We start from the raw sequence: 12,645 nt of genomic DNA, 5'->3' as shown, positions 1-12,645 counted from the left end.
ACTGAAATCAACCTTTTTGGGAAGCGAAGTATTTGTCGGAACCTTACATTCTAGGTTTGTTTATTAAGCGTAATTATTTTCTAGCGTCCCTCATTGAATTCGCGTTTTAACTTTTTATTGATGATAACAATCCTTTAACGGACTTTTCCAGTCGGTCGAAACCTACTGTTATGTGTTAAATTTTCGAAACAGATAAATAAAACGCCACAGTTTATCTCCCACTTTATAACATATAGTTTTGTGAAATCAAAACACCTCGATGGCGGTTTGGAAAATCGCGGGCTCAAAATTGTAGACAAATTTCGTATTCACGGTATATTTCCGGAATGCTAAATCGCAAATACGGTGATTTGAATGTATTGTATTAAAATAGTATTTTAAGATAACATAATTAATTGGTTGATTAAGAAAATACATAAATTACGAGATAAGTGCTCGCCTAAAAAACTCACGTAAGTAATACATTATCCATTATTTAATCTAATACACATTTATAACAATGTTATGTTCAATACAATCGAGCCAATGACACGCATAAAAACTGTTGTCCGAAATATATAAAGTAGGCATAAATGATTGTGACGATGCCTTAAAAAATCTTTTTACCTAATATGGTAATTTTCGACGTTCTCACACACCTTTAGCGTTTTCTATTGTAGCTTTATTTCAAGACTATCAGTCGCCTGCGGCTTTGTCTGCGCAGAATAAAAACCGTTATCAACAATTCAATAAAATCGTGTGTACAAAACATTTTGTTCGATGTATGTAGATTAGATTTAGACCGGTAGACATTAATTAGATCGTTACCCTAGAGCTAGGCAAAAAAAACTACATAAATAAAGTATACTAAAAAAGAAAAACAATCTAGACGTCCCATTGAATGTCATCTTTGAATCTCTTAACGATAAGGTAAATTTTACATCTGCATATGAAAAACGATGTAAAGTGACTATCAAACGTTTGAGAGCGTTCGCGTATTAAGAATTCCGTTTGACAGTGCAAGGGTCTCGGAGCGCGGTCGGTCAACAATGATCCGTGTGAGGGCGCGCGACTCGCAATTACCGCGCCGGCGACCATTGGTGAAAGTCGCATACCTAAGTATGTTTCCGAACAATAAACTGGTCCTGTCAGACTAAACCAGACCGACCAGATGCCGTCAATTTATTTGTTATTCAACTAACTAAATACATGTATGGAATAGAGTTAGTCTTCTTAGCTAATTACTAAATTAGTCTATGTTGAAATTGGCACAATTTAGATGGTAGACGATGTAACCTAATCTATCTGCTTTGGTACAATTTTTTTATAATCCAGACGACCCGGCCTTGAGATATAAATAACTCGGCACCTCCTGATAGTTAATACATAATTAACATTATATAAAATTTTTAATTTAAAGAAAAATTAAATAGCTATATCAATCAACAACTCAAATATCAATCAGTTTTCAAACAATCATAGCAAGTGTTAGTATGCAATTGATTTTCCCAGTTATTATTAAAGTTTTATGTATAAATTGTTGCAAAATTAAAAAAAACACAGTGTCGTGAGGCGCGTCGAGTGAAAGCATGTCACGCTATCTGCAGAACAATAAATAAACTTAATTGTTTCATTAATTTAATATTTAATATGTTATTTTAATTTGCATCCCCTCTTAAACAAACGCCTTTTCATTGCATTGACGATAAATGGACCACCGTGTTCTATATTTAGCTATTTTAAATGAATTTGAGCTACAAGAAAATAATAAATATCGCACATGCAATAAAATTTAATTTTTGTCTGTCCTAGCTTTTTCCCGCGACTTACATCCATCCATACATGTAAATTTTCGCTTATATAATGTTAGTAAGATATGAATTTATTTCAGAGATGATTAATAATAGCCGATTTCTGAAGTCTGTTGTATTTTGCGTTCTTATCTAATACATACACATAATACGCGAGGGAAAATCTTTGTTGTACATTTTTTTTTTAAATTGCGGGAACGGATGAAAGTTAAAATTAACACCGTTGAAGTTCATTTATTGAAAAATTTCATAAATCTATTATAGTTAAATCTTTGTTTATGATCAAATTTTGACCACTGGGCTAAAACTATTATGTATAAATATGCAAGAAGATGCGATAAAATCTCCGAAGCTTTTTATAACGTTTGTCACAAAGCTGTTTTGCAACAAATATGATAATCAAGCAGAGAAATATTTATAGTATTTCTGTAGCATTAATATTTTTAGATATAACAAATTTATATCGATGCTAGGTAGCCAGCGTAATAGTAACATTTGAATGCTTCTAGTTTAGTGGTACCAGGGGAACAGATGTAGGGAGTCGTATTTCAAGTAGTTCCTATGACCGTGGCGAGTCGCCCCTTGCTATAATACGACATATAATTATTACTATTACATAAATGATGTTCATTTAGTGTTTTATGCATATACATAAATATGTTTAATATAACTTTAGTTGATCCTAAATATATACAAAGAACGAGCGAGAAAGACGTATTGCGTACAAAGAGAATTCATGAGTTCTGCCTACCCGTTAATGTTCGATATTATGCTATTACTTTTATATTTCGATTAGACAAACAATACGCCATAACGGAACTCTCCTATATCTTGTATGACGTGTTCGCGATAAGTTACCTAATGGCCTTATCTTAATGTACATATGTTACTGATTTCAATGGCCAATCACTTAATTAGTAAATACGTTTTTATTTCAAAGAATGGATAGGCGATGTATCTTCGGAAGTTGTTGGCGAATTTCCAGAATGACTAAGCGTTTGAGCGCTCCTTTTATCAATACTCTAAAAACCCAGTGGTGTTGCTTAGCGAAATAAAAGGAAATAAATATTTAATATTGTAGATAAGTGGTGGCCATAAATATCACCACAGAGATGCAACTTATAAAAATTACATTAGATAAGCTGTTACTAGACCCCATCATTTGTATTAGATGTCACAGCTCCACAGATGCATATATTGGGTTCACTATTAAATTTGATAGGTGTCTAGGAGACAAACATTTGGAAATCTCATAGACAAAAAAGTTTTTTGTAATATTATTAAAGCTAATATTTAAAAACACAAAGTTTATTTTTACTTTGCATGAAAATAAAACATACATTGATTACTAGTAAATATTATTCTTTTAATTATTATTTATATAGTCATTGGTAATTAATTCCCTTGTGATTAACTCACTATAAATATTTTGTTCATCACATTTATCTCATTATCTCAACATTTTCTGTTCATGACTGTATAATAATAAAACATAATCTCTATATACATATTTATGTACATTCTGTCTTCGCAAAAAAATCTTTTACTACAATTCAATTCTAATAATATATCAAAGGTGTCAATGAACCTCAATACTATCAAAATGCATGCAAACTACATAATTTCGTTTTAAAATATAGAAAAAAAAAACAACTGCAATATATATTAAAAGTAATACCAACCATTGGTTTCTAACCCCAATATCTCTGTATAAAATATACCATAATCCCCGTCTTTCATCTTTCACAAAACAGAGATAAAAATATAAACCCATGGTAAAAAATGTAAACATAGCTATGTGTTAAGTACACCAAACTTTTGTTAAAAAATGTAGTAATAATAATAGTGTGTTATCCTGGGGATAATGAAGTTTCTTAACAGTGAAATATTTTTTTTATCTGTTCAGTAATTTCAATGCAATCACTCCCCTTCTCTCCCCTTTAAAATATTAGTTAGATTTCATAGTCAAAGTTGCAAGCGAAATTGTAATATATTCTTATAATACATCACAGTAAATAAAAACTTATAATAATTACAGAATTGTGTCTTGCTTGTAACGGTACATAAAGAAAATGCAAAATAAGAATTCAAAGAAAAAGTAAGAGACAAGCATAACAGCTATGTCTTGAGATATGTAAAGTGTTAAAATGAAGTCAATGAACTTCAAACTACCGAGAGCTGTTACAAAAAAAAATTAAATATAAAATATTGTATAGTACACAGCGGCACAGTACCTGATCAAATGAATGTTGTAACATTGTTTGGGTTCAAATACCAGAGTATTTGTAACAATGTGATTACATACACATTGTTGTGAATAGTTTTAAAGGCTTTGCATTACTATGCAATCATAGTTTCTCAAATCATCATCCAAAAGCGTTTTTTTTATATTAAATTTATAATGCTATAGTAAAACATACTGATATAGAGTAATTTAGTAGGCAATAGCTTAGATTATACTCACTAATTTTACCACAAAGGCCTTTCTTTCCGTGAGCTCCAATCATCTTTGCATGGATTTGAGAGGACGGAATATATTGTTAGCTGTTATTTTAGTTTTCAATGACATTTTATTAAGATAAGTAAAATAATCTACCTATTATAATAAGCAGACAACAAACAGACAATACATAAGTAGAAAAATCCATTTTAAAAGGCAACCTAAACAGTGTATTAAAAATGCAAAAGTCATATGAAATGAGAAGCTAATAATTTAAAAGTATGTTTTGATGAATGACAGTATACTATGAAATCTTACATATTCAGTTGTATGAAAACTTGGTGTTGAATTTTTATATTGTGTACAGACTTCATACTAAAAATATTCTAGACCTAGAATAGATAAAATTATACCAATTTGAGAATATATTTTCATAATTCTTTAAGATTATTTTTATAATTGTTTAAAGGCTTTGTGTTCAGATAGTTTTATACAAATTTAAAAAAATAAGTGGAATTAAAAAAAATAATATATTACATGCAATTTGTTTAAGTATTTTAAATGCTTAAAAGTAGCTTAAACTACTATTATTTTAAATAATTAGATAACTTTTTTTTTAAATAAAATGCTATGTAAAAAAAATGTGAATGGTAAAATTAATAAAAAATATGTTTGATTTTCAAGCTCTTAATGACACTATGTTTAGTAATAGGAAGTAATATAAAAGGAAGAGCTAATTAGCATTCGGCGCGGCAACTACCGAACGCGGCACATGAGGTACCGGAGACCGCGCACAGCGCTGCAACGCCGTCAACCTCCACAACGGTCAGCATTTAAGCAAACATTAACTAAATCTCAAACTACTACCTCATACAAGCCTAAGCTTTACAATCTATCAACTATGAATACTTTCAAAAAATGTTTTGACAACACTTTATATAACCTAAAATCTCATGTCAATACTCAACAAAAATATTTAAACTAGTAAATAAGTTTGTTAAAAAGGCGCGATGTTACTCATGTGTACATCTTCAAGAACGCACTTAGATACGCGAGCCGATACAACGACACCTAAGTGCAATGCAATCATGCTATTTGAAGTAATTTGGTAAAAAAATAAAACTTTCAGAAAAATAAACTTTAATTCAGACATAAACACAGTTTTGCCGCGAATTCGAGTAATATTTTAACTATATAATAAGATATACTCTAAATGATCTAATTAATGTAAGCAATTAATAAAGGTACGACAATCAAACCAAAGCACCGCTAGTCGGCTGGCGGTGAACCGGCGAAGCTTCAACAAAAATAACCAATTATTGTTACTTACCGCCGACTCTGTACATATTCGCAGCCATTTTTATACACAATCACTATTCATTAACACTTAATTAATCTACATCTGACACAATTAATAACTATAACACTATGTAATTGAGCTTTTAACAATGTTTTTCATCACGTTAACTCCGGACGCCTTTCGCTGATCGCCATTTTCTTTCACACTACCTACTAATTTGGCCAGTGCGCAGTCGCACTTTTTGGCATAAACTTCCTGCTGTTAAAACAAAGCAATGACATGTCATTAATTTTATATTCACTTATTGTAACAAAATTATTGTTATATTAAATTAAATCCAAAGTTAATTTACAAATCATGTCCTACAATTGAAATATAATTTACTATGTCCTAAAAATAAAAAAAATGTTTCATTCACGAACGTTTCATTACGACCGATTATCGTTAATGTCATGTGTTTGTTACGTAGATGCTAATAAAAGTTTTACAGATTATTTTTTCAACGATTATTTAAAACTTTTGTATTTCATTATATTTACACTCTAATATTTTTCCCTAACCAAATAAATTGAATGTAAAATATTTATTTCATAATTTAAAATAAAATTAATTTACATGACGTTATCGTGAAAAGAAACGTAAGCCGTAGACAATCGACCATATTTTGTCTATGATTGTCTCTGATCTGATCCTTTATTTTAAAATTATTATTTGAAAAAACAACAAAATCGTAGTTATTTCAAATATTAAAAATAGATAAAGATTTTGAATAGAAACCTAATTAAAACATAAAATTAAAAATCAATTACGTTTGCAAAAGTGACGTGGCTGAAGTGACAGACGAAATGTCTATGAATTTGACAATTGCCAAATCAGCCAGACTCGCTTGTCTGATAGAAAATTAAATTAATTGCATCAATATAATAAATTCCTGAATGAACGCTGAGTGAGGAGGTCGTTAGTGTTAAGTCTAGCTAGGGTTTGATAACCGCATGCATACGTGGTATGTAAAACATTGTAAACATTAGTAATATTTGTGCAATTGTGTTTTGTAAATTGACTCGAGTCTCCTGTTACAGTGTAGACTAGCGATATGGCTACCTACGAGGAGTTCATTCAGCAGAATGAAGACAGGGACGGTATACGGTTTACGTGGAACGTTTGGCCCTCCAGCAGAATTGAAACTACTAGGCTTGTGGTGCCTTTGGCCTGCCTCTATCAGCCGTTAAAGGAACGACCGGATTTGCCTCCTATACAATATGAGCCTGTATTGTGTACACGTAATACATGCCGCGCTATTCTGAACCCTATGTGTCAGGTTGATTACCGTGCTAAATTATGGGTGTGCAATTTCTGCTTCCAGCGAAACCCAGTAAGATTTGTTTGTTTTTTGTTTTGTCACCTTAAGTTTTATTTAAATATTACAGTAGTTTTTAATGTTTTCACTTAATAAAAATAATTTAGTCTAGTCGTGTGACTCATAGTGTATTCCAATATTTCACAATAATACAGTTATGAAGTTGGTAATAATGACACGGATAATGAAAGTTTTCTGTACAAAACAAATGTATTAATATTCCCTACCTAAAATGAGATGCCAAGAGTTACCATTGTGTTTGTATAACATTAGAGGTAGTTTTAAATGTAAGCTTAATATTTTATGTGATTTTTTTCAGTTTCCTCCTCAATATGCTGCAATATCAGAGCAGCATCAACCTGCAGAACTTATTCCTAACTTTTCAACAATTGAGTACACAATCACAAGGGCTCAATCCATGCCACCAATATTTCTCCTGGTTGTAGACACATGCTTAGATGAAGAAGAACTTGGAGCACTCCAGGACTCATTACAAACTTCTCTGAGCTTAATGCCACAAAATGCCTTAGTCGGCCTGATAACTTTTGGCCGTATGGTTCAGATTCATGAGTTGGGTATGTATTTTATATATGCTTACAAATTGACTGTTTAACTTAATTAATTTAATGTATTACATGAGTAAAAATTGTCTGGTCATGACAGACAACCTCCATAAGCAAGACACTGGTTAGAGAGAAACCTCTATAAGCAAGAAAAAAATGTGGTCACTGTATCGGAGTCTTGCTTGTCTAGGTTTGACTATATATAAAATGTAAATATCATATCATTCTGTTATTCTCTCTTACAGGCACTGAAGGTATTTCTAAATGTTATGTCTTCAAAGGCACTAAAGATTTGACAGCAAAGCAAATACAAGAGCAATTGGCAATTGGTAGAGTGAATGCTCCCAATCCTCAAGGAAGACCTGGTGCACCTGCACCTATGCCTCCAGCACACCGTTTCTTACAACCAGTAAAGCAATGCGATATGGCATTAACAGATTTGTTAGGAGAGCTCGGCCGGGATCCATGGCCACTAGGTGTAGGAAAACGTCCCTTAAGAAGTAGCGGAGTTGCACTCTCTTTAGCTGTAGGTCTACTAGAAGTCACTTATCCGAATACTGGAGCTAGAATTATGATGTTCCTCGGAGGCCCCTGCTCACAAGGTCCAGGTCAAGTTGTTAACGATGAGCTCAAGCAGCCTATTCGTTCCCATCATGATATTCATAAAGACAATGCAAAGTATATGAAGAAAGCAATTAAACATTATGAAGCATTGTCATTGAGAGCTGCTACTAATGGCCATTCCATAGATATTTATTCTTGTGCTTTGGATCAGACTGGGTTGATGGAGATGAAACAATGCTGCAATTCCACTGGGTTAGTATTTTACTTTTGTGATATCTAGGTGACAAATTTCTTGAATAAATATTATAAATGCAAAAGATTTATGGATGGATGTTTGATTGTAATTCCGGAATGGCTGAACAGATTTTGATGAAATTTGGCATACATGTAGAACATAGTCTGGAAGAGCACTTATTATATTTTTTTTACTTCCGTGCGGACGAAGTGACAGGCGGCAGATAGTAATTTATACATATAAAAACTATAAACATTTATTTTTTGACAATTTCAGTGGTCACATGGTGATGGGTGACTCCTTTAATTCATCTCTCTTTAAGCAGACATTCCAAAGAGTGTTTGCTAAGGATCAGAAGGGTGAATACAAGATGGCTTTCAATGGTAGTTTGGAAGTCAAATGCAGCCGTGAACTCAAAAGTAAGAACTTATTTCAATAAATGTCTTACAAATGTTACTAAATTATTAATGACTAAGTGTATAGTATTTTATTTGAACTTTTTATTATAATTCTGTATAAAAATGAGTGCCACTTTTGTACTACTAAAGAAAAAATATGAAATAATTGGTATCAGGTACAAAATAAATTTACCAGGCATAATAGACCTGGTAAGGGTGAACGGTTTTAGAAATAAAGTGTTTGTAAGCTGCAGAAGATATATGTTTTAAAAACAATTGTTTAGATATATTACTATTATGTTGCAGTAACTGGCGCGATAGGATCTTGCGTGTCATTGAACGTGAAGGGTCCATGTGTGTCAGACCAGGAGGTGGGCATGGGCAATACCTGCCAGTGGAAGATGTGCACTTTCACACCAAGCACCACCATGGCTATATTCTTTGAGGTAATTTATAAATATTAGCCTATGTATATATATATATATATATGTAAAGGTATAGATGGATAGATTTGTCATAACATCCATCTATACTTTTACTCATATCATCTCCAGAACAGCTAAACCGATCTTGGTGAAATTTGGCATAAATGTAGAACATAATCTGGAAGAACTAAGTAACTTACTAAATTTCATTTTAATTACGACCAAAAGCAGTTGATGGCAAATCTAGACGCTTTAGGAGCTAGATTTAGATTTTGTCAGTGATCCACACCAGATTATAATTACAACTTATTTCAATAGGTTACTTGTCTCTTACTGGAGAAAATAAAAATAATGTTTTAATAAAAAATTTAATTGTATATATTTTTTTTTTTTAGTATGGAGTTACTTTTTATATGTTAAGTTATATGTTTGTATGTAGGTGGTGAGCCAGCAGACTGCACCAGTACCGGCAGGAGGGCGCGGCTGCGTGCAGCTCATCACTCAGTACCAGCACTCTAGCGGACAGAGACGTGTCAGGGTCACCACAGTCGCACGCAAGTCAGTTTTCAGTTTTTGTTTAATCATGTTATGGTCAATAATGTATTCCACTGTTGAAATACTGCCTCTAATTTTAACCAATTTCAAAAAGAAGGCGGTTCTCAATTTTTCTGTATGTTTTTTTTCGTCAATAACTCCGCCCTTAGTTGCTCGATTTTCATAATTCTTTTTTTATTCGAAAGGCATTGCGTGGCATTTGACCTTGAAATATTAAAAAGTATTTAGTAGTTTATTTTTGGATTCTATCAGATAGATTTGGTGACAATAATATTTGTTGTTAGTTGGGGCGACGCGGCGGTGAACCTGCACCACATAGCTGCGGGCTTCGACCAGGAGGCGGCGGCCGTGGTGATGGCGCGTCTCGTCGTCTACCGCGCTGAACTAGAAGACGGACCTGATGTGCTGCGCTGGCTGGACAGGATGCTGATACGACTTGTGAGAATATGTTTATAAGACTAGAAAACACCATGGATAAGCTAAAATGCAAAAAAAAATAAACAACTTTCTACCAAACAACATACAGGAAAGAAAAAAAATATTTATTACTACACATAAAACACACATCATCATCAGCTGTCATACGTCCCCACTGAGGGGCTCGAAGCCTACCCTAAGTTAGGGGTGACTAGGCCATAGTCATCCACGCTGGCCAAGTGCGGGTTGGTTGACTCTGGTTTGGTCTGGTTGGTGACTAAAACACACGCATATGTTATTTTTTCTAGACTAGTGGAAGAATATTACATGTAGCTGGAACATGTATGCTAAGATGTATGGTGTGACTAGGAAGGATAAAGTTAAGAATGTATATTAGAGGAAGTTTGAAAGTAGCATCAGTGATCGAGAAATTGAGCAGTAAAAGATTAGCGTGGTTTGGACATTGCGGAGGGATGATGATATAACCAAAGAAGTAATAAGATTAAATGTGGATGGCTACAAAGGTAGTGGAAGACCAAAAAATATGGATGAATTGTGTGAAAGAGGATCGTAAGAAGGGGGTAGATTCAGATATGACGGCTGATAGAGATATATGGAGGAGTAGAGACTGTGCCGACCCTCCATATAGATAGTAGAAGAATATCGTGTGTTCAAGTCGATTGATGTTGAATCTGTATAAGCGAGAATCCAAGAGACTTTTTTAACAGTAGTAGAGCCCGCTTTAACATCTTCGCATGAATTGTCCCGGCTCGCCCGGTGATGTACCACGACCACACAGAAGACGTGCGTCAAGTGGAAGCAATTCCGCGTACAGTTTGATGAGTGTGCGGCCTGAGGCCTAATTTAGTCCTCTTTCCCTTCCCACCCTTTTTCTTATAAAGAAAGGATGGGAAGAGGAAGTGGACTTTCCGGATGAGAGGATGCATAGAAAGGGAAATCTTTTTCTTTCTGTGCATCCTCTTCTCCGTCCATTCAAGGTAGGCAACGCATATGCAATTGCGTATGTCTATGGGTAACGGTCACTTCGCTATTTCAGCGATTTCAGGTGGCCGCTCGCTCGTTTGCCACCTTATGATATAAAAAAAGACTTAATCCCTTAGAAATTTATCTATTACCTGATTTTCTCACTTATGAAGTTTGTCCGAACAATAATTCTCGCTTATAGAAGTTTCTCGCTTGTCCAAATTTTATATCTAAGCGCATTAAATCTTTACAAATTATTTATTTCTAATGTAAACTTAGTAAACAATGCGTGTGTTGTACAACAGTGTCAGAAGTTCGGCGAGTACGGCAAAGATGATCCGAACAGTTTCCGTCTGTCTGAGAACTTCAGCCTGTACCCGCAGTTCATGTATCACCTGCGTCGCTCACAGTTCCTGCAGGTCTTCAACAACTCACCAGATGAGACTACGTTCTATAGGTATAGTTTATAGTTATTTGGCATTATGGCTCTCATGTAGACTATCAGCTTACTTCTTACTAATACTAGCTGTTGTACGCGATTCCGTCGGCGAGGAATTAAAAACAAACTTAAGTAGCCTATGTGTTCTTCCATACCAAATTTCAGCGAGATTCATTCATGTAATCGTTCTGGAGATACCTTCAAACATCCATCTATCCATCCATCTAAACATATGCATTTATAATTTAGATGGATGGATGTTTGTTGGAAGATATCTCCAGAACAGATCAACGGATCCCCTTGAAATTTGGCATACATGAAGAATATAGTCTGGGCGAACACATAGGCTACTTGTTTAGTTTGTTTTTAATTTTGCGCGGACGGAGTCGCGGGCGACAGCTTGCTTTAACATAAAAACTATTACTATTTCTCAGACATATGCTGATGCGTGAGGACCTGACGCAGTCTCTGATCATGATCCAACCGATCCTGTACTCTTACTCTTTCGGTGGTCCGCCGGAGCCTGTACTTCTCGACACCTCCTCCATACAGCCTGACAGGATCCTCCTAATGGACACATTCTTCCAGATACTTATTTATCATGGAGAGGTATATCATATTTATAATATTTTTTTAATTTAATACAATCCTTTAATATAGTAAAAGAGACTTCGTGACAAATTACTAATATAATGCAGATATTTGGATGGATGTTTAATAGAAGATATATCCAGAATAAATGCATGGATCTCACTGGCATTCGGCATAAATGTAGAACACAGTTTTAAAGAACACATAGGCTACTATTTTCTTTTAATTCGGCGCGGACGCTGTCGCGAGCGACAACTAGTTCATTATACATTGTTATCGTCATAATATGATATTGCAAACTAATATTTCACTTTGATGAAATTGTTAACGAATTATTAATGTCACAATATACCAGTTAATATTATAACTAGTGAGATTGTAAACTGACATGTATGTGCAGACGATAGCGCAGTGGCGCGCGCTACGGTACCAGGATATGGCGGAGTACGAAAGCTTCGCGCAGCTGCTGCGGGCACCTGTTGATGATGCACAGGAGATCCTGCAGAGCCGCTTCCCTGTGCCGCGGTACATCGACACTGAGCATGGCGGATCACAGGTAGGTCATCATCATCATCGACATCACCTAT

General features: G+C 34.2%; 2 protein-coding genes across 3 annotated transcripts in view; one reads left to right on the top strand and one right to left on the bottom strand.

Moving 5' to 3' along the window:
- The window catches only part of MTA1-like (metastasis associated 1-like), a gene marked incomplete at its 3' end in the record, with an annotated part of 47,806 nt that extends 41,918 nt beyond the window's left edge, over positions 1-5,888 (bottom strand). The window contains exon 1 of the mRNA XM_013315032.1: positions 5,561-5,888. Coding sequence (XP_013170486.1) covers positions 5,561-5,588 — 28 coding nt within the window. The remainder of the gene's footprint in view (positions 1-5,560) is intronic.
- Positions 5,889-6,374: 486 nt separating this feature from the next.
- The window catches only part of Sec23 (transport protein Sec23), a 12,642-nt gene continuing 6,371 nt past the window's right edge, over positions 6,375-12,645 (top strand). For both annotated transcript variants that reach the window (XM_013315487.1, XM_013315486.1), the window contains exons 1-11: positions 6,375-6,533; positions 6,610-6,902; positions 7,207-7,462; positions 7,696-8,266; positions 8,526-8,668; positions 8,954-9,093; positions 9,512-9,630; positions 9,912-10,065; positions 11,334-11,485; positions 11,902-12,076; positions 12,459-12,614. In XM_013315487.1, coding sequence (XP_013170941.1) covers positions 6,624-6,902; positions 7,207-7,462; positions 7,696-8,266; positions 8,526-8,668; positions 8,954-9,093; positions 9,512-9,630; positions 9,912-10,065; positions 11,334-11,485; positions 11,902-12,076; positions 12,459-12,614 — 2,145 coding nt within the window. In that variant the 5' untranslated portion in view covers positions 6,375-6,533; positions 6,610-6,623. The remainder of the gene's footprint in view (positions 6,534-6,609; positions 6,903-7,206; positions 7,463-7,695; positions 8,267-8,525; positions 8,669-8,953; positions 9,094-9,511; positions 9,631-9,911; positions 10,066-11,333; positions 11,486-11,901; positions 12,077-12,458; positions 12,615-12,645) is intronic.

This window comes from Papilio xuthus, unplaced genomic scaffold (genome assembly GCF_000836235.2).
Source record: "Papilio xuthus unplaced genomic scaffold, Pxut_1.1 DF826961.1, whole genome shotgun sequence".
Classification (NCBI taxonomy): Eukaryota; Metazoa; Arthropoda; class Insecta; order Lepidoptera; family Papilionidae; genus Papilio; species Papilio xuthus.
The sequence above is the reverse complement of the archived record's forward strand: the minus strand, read 5'-3'. Positions and strand labels throughout refer to the sequence as shown.